The 17,580-nt window shown below is 37.8% G+C and overlaps 1 protein-coding gene across 1 annotated transcript in view; it reads left to right on the top strand.

Moving 5' to 3' along the window:
* COL4A5 (collagen type IV alpha 5 chain) overlaps nucleotides 1–17,580 on the top strand; it is a 63,799-nt gene that overhangs the window by 12,621 nt on the left and 33,598 nt on the right. Inside the window, exons 4-24 of the mRNA XM_085319715.1 lie at nucleotides 539–583; nucleotides 1,253–1,297; nucleotides 1,402–1,464; nucleotides 2,137–2,190; nucleotides 2,903–2,929; nucleotides 4,079–4,159; nucleotides 5,192–5,254; nucleotides 5,926–5,961; nucleotides 6,068–6,109; nucleotides 6,232–6,324; nucleotides 8,418–8,471; nucleotides 8,578–8,634; nucleotides 10,840–10,884; nucleotides 10,983–11,036; nucleotides 11,207–11,248; nucleotides 12,372–12,504; nucleotides 13,389–13,562; nucleotides 14,733–14,816; nucleotides 16,039–16,131; nucleotides 16,688–16,758; nucleotides 16,990–17,181. Of these exons, the coding sequence (XP_085175841.1) occupies nucleotides 539–583; nucleotides 1,253–1,297; nucleotides 1,402–1,464; nucleotides 2,137–2,190; nucleotides 2,903–2,929; nucleotides 4,079–4,159; nucleotides 5,192–5,254; nucleotides 5,926–5,961; nucleotides 6,068–6,109; nucleotides 6,232–6,324; nucleotides 8,418–8,471; nucleotides 8,578–8,634; nucleotides 10,840–10,884; nucleotides 10,983–11,036; nucleotides 11,207–11,248; nucleotides 12,372–12,504; nucleotides 13,389–13,562; nucleotides 14,733–14,816; nucleotides 16,039–16,131; nucleotides 16,688–16,758; nucleotides 16,990–17,181 (1,548 nt within the window). The remainder of the gene's footprint in view (nucleotides 1–538; nucleotides 584–1,252; nucleotides 1,298–1,401; nucleotides 1,465–2,136; nucleotides 2,191–2,902; nucleotides 2,930–4,078; nucleotides 4,160–5,191; nucleotides 5,255–5,925; nucleotides 5,962–6,067; nucleotides 6,110–6,231; nucleotides 6,325–8,417; nucleotides 8,472–8,577; nucleotides 8,635–10,839; nucleotides 10,885–10,982; nucleotides 11,037–11,206; nucleotides 11,249–12,371; nucleotides 12,505–13,388; nucleotides 13,563–14,732; nucleotides 14,817–16,038; nucleotides 16,132–16,687; nucleotides 16,759–16,989; nucleotides 17,182–17,580) is intronic.

Genomic DNA, 17,580 nt, shown 5'->3' with positions numbered 1-17,580 from the left:
AGGTCTACAGTGAGAGAGAAAATTAATTGGGATATAGCAAGAGTTATAACAAGAAAAAAGGGGGCTTGTGCTATCAACTTTGATTATATTTCTCCTTCCTAAATGCCTTTTCTTTTCAGATAGTTTACTCCGAACCTCTGCATTGTCATAGTACAAAACAGTAATACTACAACTTACTCGCATTTAATCTTGCACTTTGTTTTGCCCACAAGAGGTCACTATAGTATATTTGATGAAAGGAGCAAGCAAAAGGTATCTACTTAAAAGCAAATTTAAATATGCTTTGATTTAAAAATTATTTCCTCTGAGTTACGATTTCTCAGCTGTAAAAGTGCTTTACAATTCCGGCTTAACAACAAGGCCTAAAATAAAATTATTTTGAACCTTTTTACTCAGAAAATGACAAATAACATAACTTTTAACGATGTTACTATCAATGTGTGAAAGAAATTTTATCATAATTGCTTTTACTTTGACAGAAAGGCTGACTGCCATTTTTAATGTGTTCATGTGTTTGCTCTCTCTCACTCTGTTTTAGGGTGATGATGGACTTCCAGGGCCTATTGGACCCAAAGGAATCAGAGTAAGCATTTGTGCAGCTTTAGGGTGATATATTGGAATTATAGATAAAGATTGGCGGGCATTAAGTGGGTCCTTCTCATGGAAAATGTGATTTATAGGGGAAAAAAAATTGACTTAAATCTGAAGAGAACTTTCTCAATCAGATGGATCCCTGGTACTGCTTTTCATAAACTCATTAGAAAGAGTAGTCTTAATACTTGTTTAATCCATTTTGCTTTGTAGGACCTGAACAAGCTCCAGTAACTTTGCTTCCGTTTATTATGAAGTAGATGTAGTATATCTAGGGTTGGTATGGCAGAAGYTGATTTGCTGGGAAGTCCCTTAGGTTTTGTACATTTGCATTTTCTTTTTGTCARACCCCTCAGCTGGTGACAATTCATGTGGCTCTGACTTCAGTGGAACACAACCGTTTTTCTGCACCATGAGTGTTCTGTGTGTCTATATATTGCAATCACTATAGGTGTTTTGTGTTGTCTTCTCTGTTTTCATGAATATTTCTCTAAAAGATATGTAAGAACCTTTATATCTTTTCAGTATGACATTCTTTTTTAAGGGTGATTCTGATGTTCCTGTTTGCCTTATGCATGTGCACAATAGGTTACATTTAGCAAATCTTGGTAATTTGTACTACCGTTCACACCATCCTGTTTAAAACATATTTCCCTTTTAGGGACCTCCAGGGCTTCCAGGATTTCCAGGCACACCAGGACTTCCTGTGAGTGAGAATCAGTTGATTAGATAGAATCTCTCCATTTTCTCTTTCTAGCCCAGAAGAGCATCCTATGAGCTAACTGTACTTTCTTCTTTTCCACTGTAAAGGGATTACCAGGACAGGATGGGCCACCAGGACCTCAGGGTGTCCCAGGATGCAATGGAACAAAGGTAGGATCCCTTTAAAATTCGTAACAGTGCAACAATAATATGATGACAAGCTCTTGTTCTCCTGACTGGAGCGAATGAGATTGATTTATTGTGTGCAGTACTTGCTGTTGCTGGGTGGTGCAGGTGATTCTGAGATGATCCACACTTACATCCACATCTGGGATGAGAGGTCRTGATCTGCTACTTAAAGCACAACTTAGTGGTGAGAAATAGCTAGCACCAGACATTTACAGTCTGCAGCCATCTTAGTTAACTTCTAGATTACTTTATTCTAATCATTCTTAATTTCATAGCTAATAAGCTGAGAGAGGAGTATATCATAACTGGATCCTATGCTGTATTTGGTCTTTGCAAGCAAAACTTATTACCAAAGAGTGGGAGGTTTTTATTTTCACATATATGTATATATGTATATATATATATTTGTTTTATATTATTATTTATTAATTTATTATAGCATTTTATTGAAAATAATTATTTAGTATCCTTGTTGGAAGGATATGCTTTCATTCTAACATGTTACTTACCTTCACTTTATAATATTTCCTTATAAGAGGTTGATCTTCTATAACACTACATGCATTTTCCCTCTCTGTACCATAGTAACCAACATTTAYTTGTCTATATTATATTTTGTTTTGATTTTGGCTAATCATCTTTTTCATCCTTAAGGGAGAGCGTGGATTCCCAGGCAGTCCAGGTTTCCCTGGTTTACAAGGGCCTCCTGTAAGTAAAAGATTTCCAGATCAACTCCCTGTATTCCCCAGAGAAACTACTATTTAGWTCTGTAAATATCATCTGTAGATAATTATCAGCCTCTTTTTGCAGTTGTTCTTTTAATAAATAAGACTATCAACTCTTTACAGTTAAAAAGTAATCAAAATATTTTAGATTTTAGTGAGATTTTATGTGGCTGGAATGCTGTGCCACCTGTAAAAAATAATACAAATACAAATATACAAAGTATAAGTATAATACAAGTATATGCATGTATGTCAGAGAAGATCTTGATACTGTCAACTGGTGCACCTAAAAAGTGTTACTGAAGATTAGTGATGTGGAAAGAAGAGACAGTGTGTAGGGTTCTGTCCTCACAAGACCAAAGAATGTACAGCAAAATTATGATAGTAACTTAAATACCAACACAATGAACACTAAAGGAATATAGTAGAGAGAATAATAGGAGGCATAACAAGAAACGAATTGCCAGCAAATGGAAAAATAGTGCTCCTTAAACGTGCTGAAAGTACATCTCAAAAATTTTTCTGTTTAATTCTAATATCATTAAAAATATATTTTCTCTTCTTTTTTCCTCTTTTTACGTTTCTCTCTTTAATGCTTGTCTTGCACTGTAGATCTGATCAGTGGTTTGAAAATAACATACCAATAATTTATTTATATTAATCTTTATTTTATCTTTTGTTTCTTTTAAATAAAGGGACCCCCTGGTTTGCCAGGTATGAAGGTAAGTGTTCTGTACTCTCACATCTAAGTACTAACTAGGTATAAATATTCAGTGTGATCTGACACAAGTAACCTGCTCGCTTTTGTGCAATACCATGTATATCCATCGGAATCTGGAGTGGATTTCTGCAGAAAGCTTATAGTTTCTAGGTCATTCCAGTGCAACTATCTAGAAATTCTGCTRTAGCTTTACCCAATCTGGATGAGTAGTTCCAGGAGTAGCAAACTGTTTTCTGAAGCYGATTCACTTGGGATTGTGAGAGCCATGTACCTAAATGGACTGGTCTGTGTATTCTGTGAGGCATCAAGTTAGCCACATGTTTGTAAACACTTAAATGCACCAATAATATACATGTGCATGCTGAAGAATGCTAAAGACTTAACAATAATATTGAACTTAAAATATCCAGTGTGTTGCAGCATCTTATGTTCCTTTTGGAAACATGCTTCCTACTTTATAGATTAGTGTSTAATCTCTTAGTGTAAGTAATCTCATAATCTTATTTTAGACTTTAGCGTTTAACCCTTTAAGTTTATTTAAGATTTTTTTCTTGTATCCTTGACCTATTTGACCATGGGCCAAAACTTCAATTTCAGTTCAAGTCTATTAAAAAGGAAGTATGATGCGCCAAGTTGTTCCCATAAACTCCTGAGAGAACAGTGTAATACATTGGTGGGAAATGGTGACATTTAAGATGAATTGTTTTCCTCAGCATCTTTTCTTCCCATTCATTTTAAAGATACTAAAATGCAAGCTGATCAGGACAAGTATTTCAGATTTTGAAAACAAAAGTCTTCCTTGAAATCAGTAAGAAACTCTACTTCAGTAAAATCATGAAGCATGACCATTATAATTGCATACTCTGCATTAATCTCATGAGGTTGGACATTGCAAAAGGCTGAATGAGCCTTTTTTCTGTCGTGTCCTATCAGTTGCTTTCACATGCAACTAGAATGGCCCTTTCTTTTGTAGAAACATTTGTATTTCAATCCCTTAATCTTTTGGAATTCGAGTCAATGCTGATACATTTGTACAGATAAAAAGAAAGCTTTTAATAGTTGTGTCCACTGTTTGTGTCCTTTGTAGTCAGAATGGTGATAAAGAGTTATAGAATGTGCTATTAATTAAAGATGGCTGATTTTCTTTTAGGGTGAACCAGGTGAAATAATTACATCCTTGCTGCCAGGACAGAAGGGCGACCCAGGATTTCCAGGTCTTCCAGGAATACCTGTGAGTTGTCTAAAGTACTATTAGACTATATTCTGTTTTTTCTTTAAAAAAAAAAAAAATGAAGACTATTTGTGTTACAGTGCAGTTGGAACATTTGGTACTGTGAGATAGCTATGTTTACATGAAGGAGCAAGGTTCAGATTTAATGTACCTCTAGTTTATGATTTTAGGGAAAGTAAGTACAACCATATTGCCCTTAATAAGGTGACCCACAGCGGCCAGAAAGGTCTTGTGCGCAGGGAAGTGGTGTCCAGCAGACAGCTGTAATCACAGTTGCTGGCTTACTTCTTTGTTTCCTCTTCCTGCCCCCCTTCAGACATCCTCGGTATCAGTTCTGGAATTCCTTTCCCTTCCTAACCCTGAGGTAAAGCAAGTAACATCTGCCCTTCTGGGATATATCCGCTATTTCAGATGATAGGAGGAGAGAGTAATGTCTCAACTGTTTTCATCTTGCATCTCCTGACAGAGTTGCTGTTCTCCCAGCAGGCTTCTGTGAAAACAGCTAGTGACTCCAGGCCCTATGCTTCCCCACTGAGCCATTCATTGCTTTAGTGGAAGGACAAGGGGAGCAGAAAATGCATCTATCAGCCTGAACTGGACAGAAGCCAGAGCCCCAGGCTATTCTGACCAGACTGCGCCTGTTAGCATTTCTGTTCCTCTGATCTGTGCTTCCCTATTGTCTGTTTCTGGCTAGGGGAAATCACAAATACAGTGTGGTGTTGTTCTCTGTGCATGAAGAGAAAGAAAGAGCAAAAGTAGTAAGAGCAAAAGCAGTTCAGTATAAACAAAAAAAACATTCCTTTATTCAAGCCAAAGGAGACATAGTAATGTTGAGAGCAGTATGGTCCTAGTACAGCGTGCAATCCTTTAGGTCCTTCCTCAAAAGCAGATGGGTAGGTTAGTGGTCAGTTCCTTTGATTTGACATGTATGGGATGCCAGCTGTTGTTTTCTTGACTAYGAGGTTCTTGCATTTGTCCCACTGGTTTTCCACAAACAGGTGTTTCTGACAGCCTCCTCCACTTTCTCAACAGGGCCCCCCCGGTTCCATGGGTATACCAGGTCCAATTGGCCCTCCAGGGCCCCCAGGTTTGACAGTAAGTTTCTTTAACCAGTTACCTATAAACCTCAGGCATTTATGAAGCTAAGCAGTTACTACTTTGTTTCATGTCCTCAGAAGCAAGTCAGCAAAGGGCAGAGCTCTTGATAGTCAAGACYTGGAATGAAGTTAGTATGTATTCACCATGTATTCAGATGACCTGGAGTTGCTACTGTGCATGTTTAAAAGTGCTATGTTTAAAACATTCAGCCTGTCCCCAGAGCTCTTTTTGCTTTAGATCAGACTGCATCTTTTGCTGGCTCCTTGTTTGTGTTTCCACTGAGTGAAGTGGAAGACTGTTGCTTCTATTGCTTGTGAATCCTGTGGGACGAGACGTAGCACRTTTAGACTTAGGTGTTTAATTCACAGATGTTTAGTATTTGAATGTTTCGTTTCATGAGACTCTCTCACTTAAAGCAGGAACTAGTTTCTTATATATTTGTAAAGTTTTATAAGATCATGAGGAAGAGCTCTTGGAGAATGACAGAAATGCCTTGTCAACATGAGTATAACACAGACCTAACCAAAGTAGCAATGTGCCCTTTTAACAAAAGGGGCRTGCAAAGTGTGTGGCTATACCCAAATAGAAGTACTGTGAACAAATAACTTTTTTTTTTCTTTTCTCTCTCTCTCTCCTTTTTTTTTTTTTTTTTTTAATCATCTTAATAGGGACCTCCTGGTCCATCAGGGCTGCCAGGACCTAAGGTATTTATTTTCCCCCTATTGATGGTGATGGTTGATTTTGCTTTGTTTTTCTTTCTGTTGATTTGATTTTTGACTCCTAAGTGCTGATGAGTTTTACTCTTTGCAGGGTAATATGGGTTTGAATTTCCAAGGACCCAAAGGTGAAAAAGTGAGTAGATGATCATGATGATACTTTGCTTATTAATTTCAAAATACTTTTGCATGCTATTTTACTTCGTGTCATTTTAGTTTACATTGGCTGTAATAAACTGCCATCTTCTTGCACACTAGGGTGAACAAGGTCTTCAGGGACCTCCAGGGCCACCAGGACAAATTGGAGAGCAGAAAAGACCAAATGACATTGAGTTTCAGAAAGGAGATCAGGTGAGTGGGAGATTATATCCATCTGCAATGATAAAATTTATAGCCTCCTTTGATTTAGCTAATGTATACTAATATCCTGCTCACTCTACACAGGTTCTGTTATTTTTCCCAAAGCACTGAATGTTTCAGGTCTGAGTATTTTTCCTTTAATAGAAGGCATGCTAGTCATGTTATTTGAGTTACTCCTTTAGTAAAATAACTAGTCTATAAAGTAAGCTATCTCAAAGGAAGTAACAGTAAAAGCAGTTAAACTATTCTCATTCCTCARAACACTCAGTTTCAGCTTTGCAAAGATGTGTAGGGGTTCATATTCCCATTAAGTAACCTGCTTTGTCATCTATTGTGAAGAAGTCTTTCAAAAATTTTAACTCAGCTTGCTTAATTTTTTGGTCATAAATGATGCCCTGACTTTTTCTTCCTTTTGGACTGAATAAATTCCTAGTTTCTGGCCTCTCAAAAGGAAATACTAAGCCATACTGTGGCAGTAAGCTCAGACTGTTGGTTTAACTTGTATGGATCCTCCTCCACCAAGAGGTGCCCAAGGTTTTGGGGAGAGTTGCCTTTTTTAAAGTTATTATGTTTTTTCCGTTTTTCTTCACTGGGAAATCTTTTTGGTCTCTCTTGATTATGGGGTCTAGTCATAAGCAACCTGTACGCCACCAGCAGGGTCATGTGTGCCTGGATTTATTTTTTATTTTAGAAGTTTCTGTAGTAGTCTCAAATATCAGCCTGAGCAGTAGAATGGCTGAGGCAGACACTTATAAGCAAGAGTTGTCATTTTTATGCTCTAGTAATTTTGCAAACATCACTGTGATGATGCTCTGTAACTGAACTCCTACATGACTTTAAACTAACTTTTTTCTATCTTTATTTGGATCTTTTTTTTTGCTTTCTACCTTTTCATCTTGGCTGACTAAGGAAACATGTCAGAGAGAAGAATGCATTGGTAGACAGCAGTATTTTATTTTGGCAGGGAATAGGACAATTTTGCTGCCCTTCATCTTGATCAAAACCATTTGTTACCCTCCCTTTCATAAGAATGTTAGGCCTCACTAAATCATATCCTGGAGCTATCCACTCATGCACATTTGCAATGTGAGTCATTCTAGGAAGGTCTCAGCCTCCTTTTTTTTTTTTTTTTTTTTTTTTTTTTTTACTGGTTAATAACACAGAAGGTAAAGAACACTGTGTCTTTGTAGCTCTAAGAAAACAGGAGGCAAAATTTTGGTCACACTTTGACCACAAAATTTTGAAGCAAAAATTCAGCTAACTTTATTAGGGACAAAGTAATTTGCTTCTGTTATCAAGGATCTCTGAAGGACACAGTCCAATGCTGACACAGTCCGAGTACATTGCCTTTGACCAATATTTATAACAATTTAAAGGTTTGAAGATCTATTTATATTTCAACATTTATATTGTGTACTTGGTAATACACAATCGGTAAAGAATTTCAACATTCCACTTGTTTTTTGAGATACACACATGATCTCTGATTGAAAAAGTGAAGCATAAGTCTGGAAGGCCTCTAAGAAAAAACAGAAATTATACACAAAGCTTTTGTGGATTCAGCAGCCTGTGACTTTCTCTTTAAACTAATAGTGAAAAGATTTGATACTTTATACAGAGGTGTAACAAGATGAGATAGAAACCCCAGCTTTTTGACATGGTAATCCAGTGACACTTTTCTGAAGAGCAGGGTACTGATCTTGGTATCTTTGATCTTCACAACTTCAGCAATTACCAGCAACTGTTACCGCTGTAATTTCAGCTGGATCTGATATTCCTTCCTTCCTTCCTTCCTTTTTATTATTGTATAGCAGCTGCAGACCACCAAACCAGCTGCTGCAGTGCATGCAGGAGGCAATTGTGTCTTAGTAGAGTGAATCATCTAGATAAACAGGATGAGCAGTTAATGAAATTTATGGTTGCACTTGAAGATCTGCACAAATAAAGAATATTTGATACGAGCCTTTGCTCTTCATGGCACTTGGAAATCTAAATAAGAGCAAAAAAGATTCTATTAACAAAATGGAGAGACTAGGGAGTGATGGAGCCTTTAATCCTCTTTTTCTTTTGCCCATGCTTGACAGGGTATTCCAGGTGATCCAGGCCCACCAGGACTTCCTGGGCCACAAGGCCCTCCTGTGAGTAGTCCTCTTTTAGTCCTTTTTTGTTGCCTCTGTATCAGAACTGTAAATTCATTCTACTCTGGCTTGTGGGCTCAGTTTAAGATAATGTTTGTGTGTCCAGGGTCTTCCCGGTGGCGTTAAAGGTGAAAAAGGTGAGCAAGGAGAACCAGGCAAAAGAGTAAGTAATCTATTTAACCAAACATTTATCTTTCCAATCAGTGTTATCTTTGAGAATTAAGCAAATGTTGAATTCAGATTGGGCCATCAGCTTCCGGGTAAGAGACTTTTTTGTTCCCCCCCTCCGCCTTCCATCCTCTGGCAGACTGTAGGTGATGCATCTGTTTTGTGGAAGGTGGTTCTAGCTATGGATCTCTTGGTGTTTTCTTGACTGAATCATCTATATGCAGGTGTTAGTCTTGGAGCAGGCAAAATTACATTCGGATGACGTTATCTATTGCATATGAAAACATTCTTTGAAGTTGTTGGACTATGAAGCAACGGTTTTCTGTTTCCTTTTAGAGAGGTTCATTCAGTTTTCTGTGTATTGGTTTGCCAAGTAGCATGAGACTGCTCTATTTATAAGCTGGTCTGTGTAACTCAGTGGATTTACTTGTGAAATGAGTCACAACAACAAGTCTCTGAATGTTGCATCAAGATCAAGAGTTCATTTGTCACTTCTCAAGAGACTGCTTCTGTTTATGTACTCTCTGGTGATGAGACAAATCAGGTTAGCTGCTTCTAGGGATAGTATGAGTCACCTTGTTCCTGTCTAGATTCAAAAAAAAAAAATGGAAATTTGGATTTGTTTGGGTATCCCAGCTCAGGAAAGCGGAGGAAGGTCATAGAGGTGCTAAGAAGTAGGACAAAAATAACATGGACTGTACCTGCAAAGAAAAGACAAGCTCAGCTTGTCTTCATAGTTTCATCAATATAATGGACACCTTTGAAAATCAAGCCACAGGTCATGCTCACCTTCATTAGACAATATAAAAATCCTATTTAAAAACATATTGGTGATATATTTTCAGATTTCTATACAAAAGAAAGACAGACCATTGAAGAAAAGTCCATTTGGGATTCTCAATAAAACTCTTTTTAGTTGCTGAGATTTGTAGGCAAGCTTTCATTTGCCTTTTCTGTATAAGAAATGATGCAGATTTACAGAGCCAAAACTCATTATATCTGATGTAGTTTTTTTTTGAATTGGATTCATAGAATCGTAGAATCAGCAAGGTTGGATGATTCTCCAACTTTTTTCTCTGAAAAGTATTTGGGAGCCACATAAATTTGCAAAGATCTGAAAGGATGAAAATCCTTAGTGGGTGTGAGGGATGCCTTTTACCAAAAGCTTGTTTACCAACATTTTTGCTTGTTTTTTATTGCTCTAAATTGGACATGATGCACATTTGAAGTGCAGTTTTACTGTTAAATGACTCTAAAATTATGTTTAGAGTTCCATATTGTTCTGTGCAGCTCAAACCCATGTCAGATATACTCAGAAAAAAAATGTTAGTATATGTCATCAAACAGCTGGTCTTGCAAATTCACTAGGTATCTTCAAGCTTCATTATTTGGGAAATCAACACCATCACTAATAGTAAAGGTTTTGCAAATCATGTTGTACTCTAGTAAATCAGTGTGATCTCATTATTGACTTCTCAGTGACTAAGAACTCATCTTGGCACTCTGGTGAAACTTGATCAACTATTCTAATGATGTTCTACTCGATGTTCCCCATCCATACTGCTTCTGTAATGCCAAAACCACTTATATTTGTTTTGCCTGTTGGATGGTCTGGAATAAAATGGAGTTTGCACTACTTTTAGTGTAGCAATGACAAATCTGTTCCACAGGAAGGTATGGTTTCAGAAGTCACTTCTTTGAACAGAATTGCACTTTATATTTTATTGATGTTATTCTTCAGAAAAAATGTGTTCTGTTTAAAGGAGAGTTAAAATTCAAACACAGAAAATTCTGTTTGTATTTAATTTCACTGGTCGCGTTATATTATTTCCTAATTAAATGTTGTGGTCTACTGTTTCAGAGTTAGGATCTGTTTTGAAAGTAAAGAACACCTCTATTATAAAACAAATAAAACATTAAATGCAAGGAATCAGCACTTAGTTGACTGGAGGTCATTATATGCTGTATTCTCACAAGTTTCTTTGAGGCTTGTCGAGTTTTTGTGCTCTGGTTTTCAAATTCAATCCTCAGTTTAGTAAACTCAGTTGATTATACGTGGTTCATGTCTATGAGGTATTTGTCACAAGGGTTGTGTTCTAGAGGAAATCTGGTGTATTGAAAAATGGGAAGTAACGTTATTTCCACAAGAATTCTTCACTACTGAAGATTTTTATTTCAATACATTTTTATGTCTTTGAAGGGAAAGCCTGGCAAAGATGGAGATCCTGGTCAGCCTGGTCTAGATGTGAGTACCTCATGTGTTTCTCACCTAAGCAGACTTCTTAAAGGTTTTTTTGCTGATATGGAAAAGATCTGAATGTGATTATCTTTATTTTCTTGAAGGGTTTACCTGGTGAGCCTGGAGTAGATGGTGCTCCGGGAAGAGCTGGTGAAAAGGTATGCAGGATTATTTGTCATTATTGCTGCAGTACCTACAAAATCTGCCATCACTGAGTTCAGTTCTGGCTGAGCAGTAACTACATTGCCTATAMTGTTAAAGTGCTGTGGAATATTTGCAGTAAATGTCTTGCGTGCAGTATAAAAACACTCTTGAATTTCATTGATAGGGTGAAAAAGGTGACATTGGTCCCCCTGGTCCTCCTGGAAGTGTAAGTTGCTGATGCTTTCTTTACTTCTACCATTTTGTTAGCAGTGTTGTCTCATCATAATGCTGAGATGACTGTAAGTCTCATTTCTGTGTATACCAATAACTGACAGAAGCAGAAAAGATTTCATATATTCATTAATACAAATGATTGTTCCCTTCTCTCAAGATAGATCCTGTGCTCTAGGATTTGCCAGGTTACAAACACAAGGCTAGACTATAACCTCAGACCAGGAGAAATGAGGCAGCTTCTCTGAAGTTGGTGGACATATGTTTTATGCTAGGTGTTGGTGGATCAGCATAAAAAAAATTTTCAAAAATTCAGAGAATTGCCTTGCAAAGCGACACCAAGTCACCTTTTCAGTTGAACTGAAGTCTTTTTATAGAGAACAACTAATATTTAGCCTATTCTAATCACACTGAAAGACACTGCACCATGGAAAACCCATCCTCAGCCATTGTTTATGTTGTCACAGTCTGCTGCCAAGAAATTGAAATGACCTGAGCAAGAATTCTTCTATAAGGTTGTCATTCTCTCAGTGTCATTTGCCTATGTACTACCTCATCCCCTAAGCGGTCTGAAGCAAATACTATGGCCCAATTCCTGTCGTTCTAATGTTAATCCCAGTATCTCCTTTGATATCAATGATGTAACTATGAATTAGCACCTCTATAATAAAACAGAATTTGATGCCTCTATTCTTGCTGCTTGTATTTTGATGGAGTCAGATGAAAGTGGAGGGTTTTTAAATCTCTGTAGAAGATGCATATACTGTATGCTGGAGTTATATTACTTCACTTTTTCAGGAAACGGGCGTGTTGGGAAGATTTGTTGCAGAACTTATGTTCTGCACAAGCGCTGTTTCCTTTCATACAGCAAGAATGCAATGTGCTGTAGGATTTTTAACAAATCTCATGAGAACACTGTGGTTTGGTTTTCTGTTGGGACTATTCTTCAGGGGAATTTTCAGTGCTAATTCAGCGGCATGAGAAAAGCATCCTGTCAATGACTGGGTTCAAAACACATCGAACTTTTCTTCTCTCACCTTTCTTTACCTTTCCAGTGACATTTTCTTGGCTTAGTAATTGACAAGTTTCACATAAACACTAACATTAAACATTAATAGGTCATTTCAAGACCAGGCATTGATGCAGCAGTGGGACCAAAAGGTAGCAAAGGATTGCCAGGACTTCCAGGAGCCAAAGGGGAGCGTGGATTCTCTGGTAGACCAGGCCCACCTGGCTTGCCAGGTTCTCCAGGTAAGAGTGCAAGCATTAAAATGAGCAATATATTCAAACATCTGAGCAAATATTTAGTGTTGTGGTCTTTTAGCAGTTTGTTTGACAGGTGGACTGAGCAGGAAGCAAAGGCAGAACTATTTAGATCTACCTTTGAGTTTAAAGGATAGCCCTTAGTTTATGGGAGTAATCTGAGGAATTCTGAACACTCAGYACTACTGTTACGGTGAGCAGAGGATGCTAATCATCAAGGCTATCAAATAGATCCTAGTTTAATGACCTTAGGGGTAAGGTCATCTCACTCATTTGTAACATATATTATCCACTGCATTATACGGAGAAAGTATTGTGTATGAGAACCCTGGCCATCAAATCTGTTCTTTGCTGTGTATTGGTCAGTATTAAAGGCCAGTGGAGATGCTCTGAGTATAGAATGGGAATGAGTGGTGGTACCTATGTTTATCATTTATCTGTACAGAAAAGCACRGTATAACTCAAATGTTACAACATTTAAATGATCTTTTTCCCATTAATCTTTCCATTCATTAGTCCTATTTTATTTCTTTCCTTCAGAAACTGCTTTTTTAGCTGTTGAGTGTCAGGTCAAATTTTCAAACCAAAATCTTTGAAAATGCAAAATGTGTGGGTGTCAAAATGTGTATGTCAGCATGCAGATTTATCTGTTTTTTATGCACAGATAAATGTATTCACAGTTGTATTCTGTTCCTAGATTCCAGTATGAAACATTCACCATCTGTAACAAAGATGTTATGGAATACTTATGCATACATTAAAAGAGACAATCTTATCTGCAGCATTTTGTTCATCAAATATTGTTGTTACCTCTACAAAAAAAGTTWTTTAAACCCTTGAGTTCTCAACAAACTAAGCTTTTCTCATCTTAGGGGTCACAACTGTTGGTCCTCCTGGCCCACCTGGCTTACCTGGTGAGAGAGGACAGAAAGGAGAGCCAGGTTTACCTGGTGTTTCCATTCCTGGACAGCCAGGACTTGATGGACCCCGGGGATCCCCGGGACCACCAGGTCCTCCAGGACCACCTGCACCATCAATTCCTCCTGGTAAGTGGTGGTCACATAGATAGCAAGCAGAAGACACTGAACAGTTTAGCTATTCATTCTTTTTTTAATTCTTCCTCTAAACATGCCATTCATCACAACAAAAGCCTGTGGAAAGGGAATCAAGATTCCAAGCTATTCATATATTCCTCTAAGCCATTGCAAATCATGACCTTTGTAGGAGAGCCCTAGCCTTCAGAACTGTTACAGGATCTGGGAGTTGGATGGTGTAAATTGTAGCCAGGCGTTATCATGCCTCTTTCTGCCTCAAATTAGCCCTACTGTGACTTACCTGTGAGATTCAGCTTGGCTGGTTGGAGAAGGAATCTTGTCAGACTCAAGGGAGCTTTCAGCCTAGTGGCAGATTAATAGCAGTTCTCCAGGGCCCAGCAAATCTGTCTCAGATTTTTTATTTCTTGAGTTGATATCAAATCCTACTTCATATGAATGCACATAATGCAGGAGATGACCACTTCAATGCTTTATCGAGTAAAGTTAGCTTTAACAATGTGATCTAATAACTGCTTGAAGGAGCCCTACTAAGAATGGTGATTCTGCAAGAGTCAAAGGGGGTAATTCTTGACAGAATTGCAGTTTCACTTCATTTATATTCTAGTGTGTAAATCATACACAGTTACCTTGGGGGTGGGGACTTGAGAGGATGACTCTTAGCTGCTTTTTGAGAGGAGGGAGGTGGGGAATCAGAGGTGGAACTGGGAACTGGAAAGCTGTGGTAAAGAGGAGCTAACACAGTTTGGGGAGGAATCTAGTGTCTCCTACTGTGGTACTGGCATCTTTAAGTACCTCGTATGGTACTTCATATGCATGTGCTTTTATTATCTGAGGCTAAATGGCAGAACATAGCATCATAGAGAGGGGAATGTACAAGCTGTGGGAAGTAGTGGGAGATAATTGAGGTTGTGAAAGGAAGCTTGTGAGTGTTGTGTAACATCACTGATTTTTTTTTCTTTCTTTTGAGTCTGAATTACACTGGTAGGTTTCCATATACATTCCTATCTCCGAATTAACAAAAGCGTTTGATCTGTGATTGTGCTTGATGTTAGAATACACACAGAAAGACCAAAAAGCACGTTTTTGCACTGGATACATGTATTCAGTGCTGCTGTCAGCCTAACACGTGTTGATCATTAAACCTCTCTTGATTCTACTTAGGTGAAGGGTTATGTGAGCAGGGGCCACCAGGTCCTCCCGGAATTCCAGGACAACCAGGCTTTATGGGGGAGCGAGGCCAAAAAGGTGCCATGTTATGGAAATGTTTTTTTCTTTTCTTGTTAAAGCTTGTTTAACAGTTTAAAGCTTGCATTAGGTACAGAATAAACAGTGTCTCTTCCCATTAAGGTTGGGTGCAAATTTGATGTGTTTCTGAATAAGAAATCTGTTTTGTTTGGACATAGGATAGTCCTTCATCTAGTGTAAAAGCACAGGACTCTCAAACTGTCTGAGAGTATAACCCATTTGGATGGCCTTGCACAGACCATGATTAAAGTCAAATGGAGCTTCAGGTTTATGAGTACCTTCCAGGTAGATAGACACTACCTCCATGTGAAAAAGTTTTATGCTTACTTCATGGATAAATTTGACATTATTTAGAGGAAAGCAACATTGAAATTATAAATGTAAGATTCATAATTTGAGTTGGTCAGTCTAGAAGGAGTTTGCCTGTTTGTTCACTAACCAAAAGACATCTTTAATGTATATCCTTGTTTCCAAAAAGACGACCTTGCAATGAGGATGCTGATATGGGTAAGTGAGCATCTTTTTCTAGCTCAACCATGGACATCTTAAATGACTTTGAGCATCTCACTTGACTTTATACTCCTTTTAAACAGAAGTATTTTTTTCTCATGGAGATTGTAAGATTTAATTAATTAACTCAAACAAAATGTTTAGCTAATACAGTGATGAACGCCATAGAAAAGTCTGCATGAATGGAATTCCTGAATGTCTTGAAACAGTTCATTTTTTTAATGAAATATGTTTAGCCTATTGTCAGGTCAGCTGTATTTAATAAAACAGTCTCAGTAGTTATTTTGCCCTCTTGGAGTTTAACTGAAGTTTTGGATTCTGGTGCATTTTGTTCTAAAGTTGTAGTTTGAAGTGTCAAATACCTTCTTTCAGAGATAAATCTTTTGCTCAGAAAAAAATCCGCAGTTTCATTCTGCACTATTAAAAGCATTTTTTTTTCAGTTTTGTTTCATTCTGCTATCCTAAATAAATTCTATTTGTATCTGACTGTTGGCTGACTGATCTCTAGCAACCAAAAACATCAAAAATGAGTTTGGCCTTCATGGAGGAAGCCTACTAATATTTAAAATACCATAAGACTACACAAAATTGTCATTTCGGACTTGATATTATAGATCATAAACAAGAAAGCAATCACAGTTGTGCTGGATTCTTTTAATATTTTCTAAGACTTAATGCTCAAGTATGCTTTTTTTAATGCAACTTTTTGTAGGTGATCAAGGAGACACATGCTTCAATTGCATAGGAACTGGAATATCTGGTCCTCCTGGGGAGAGAGGACTTCCAGGACCTCCAGGTAGTCCAGGTAAAGCTGTAATCATCACTATTTTGCTTAAAATATTTTATAAAAACATTTCATATCTAAGTGTGTATTGTGTGCAAACTCAGATGCACACGATACCAAATCTGATATATAGGTTTGTGTCTCATTTTGCCCAGCTGAGAAGTGTTCAGGAAGAAACAGGCTGGAAACATGCAAAACAATTGTTCGTTTTTGAAAATTTGTTTTCCAAAGAAATTCTTTGATCAAAGATAATCTTATAAGCATTGTGCTTATTGAAGGTAAATGGCTTGCTATAGGTTTAACTGAAAGAGAAATTCATTTCTGCTCAAATGATAGAGGAACTGGAGCTTTTGAAGTGTGTTACATTCTTTCTGACATTATTGATTCAACTTAGAGTTACAAATTCTGTTTTGCTCAAATAAAATTAAGCTGCGCCCCCCCACACACACACAAAAAAAAGGCGGGCTAAACCTTGCCTGATTTTAAAAGAACTTGGCTATTATACTCTGCGGTGTGCTTGACATTTATAGCTTCTACTGCATCATACTGTTGTTTTCTCCTTTTCTGCATTACTCAGGTTCTCCTGGTTTTCCTGGACCAAAAGGTGAAAAGGGGCTTCTTGGATTAACTGGCCTTGTAGGACCACCAGTAAGTGGTGCTGTTATGTTCTACTGGGAAGATGAAGTGTCTCGTTTGTCTTGTATGTTTGGTAGATCTGTGCTYGGTAAATGTGAATTCTAAGTCTAATAATACTTTTTTGTCTCTAACTGCTTTCAACCTCTAATTTGTATGTTATGCCAACTTCAGAATGGAATTGAAAAAAAAAATAAAATGCTTATTGAGTTTGTCTTTTGTTTTTGTTTTTCTCTCTCCACTCAGGGATTTCCAGGGCCCCCAGGTGCCCCTGGGAGACCTGGTCCTAAAGGAGACCCAGGGGATGTCCTGACTTCTCCAAGAATGAAAGGTGACAAGGGAGATCCTGGCTTCCCAGGACCTCCAGGTCTTCCTGGCATAGATGGCACTCCTGGACGAGATGGACTGCCAGGTCTGCCTGGCCCTAAGGGGGAACCTGTGAGTTGCATTTTATGCTGTCTTTGTTTGGACAGATGTTTTGGGAAGTCCTGGATGCGTTTGGAATAATGCAGATAGGAGGACTGGCCAATGCACTTTTCTCTGAATGTGAGTAATGAAATAATTGTCTCCAGTAGATGCCAATCTAGTAATGATAGACAGGGTAGTCTCTACAATCTGTCAGTGCCTCTCTAAAAATAAGCTGAGAGACTTTTCTTGGGCAGCAACAGATAGACCCTTCTGCTGTTCACCTGTGTAGCGCAGAGAATTAAGTAGCCAGATTTGGACATTATCTCTAGCATGTTGGTAAGATGTTGGTAATGTAATGGCCTTGGGAGTTAGAAGGATGGAAACTACCAGAGAGTTTCAAAACAGAAACAGTGAAACACTTTACTCCTT

Source organism: Rhea americana, unplaced genomic scaffold (genome assembly GCF_003343005.1).
Source record: "Rhea americana isolate MKP2758 unplaced genomic scaffold, rheAme1 scaffold_6, whole genome shotgun sequence".
NCBI lineage: Eukaryota > Metazoa > Chordata > Aves > Rheiformes > Rheidae > Rhea > Rhea americana.
Note: the sequence above shows the minus strand (reverse complement) of the source record. Positions and strands in the feature narration are given on the sequence as shown.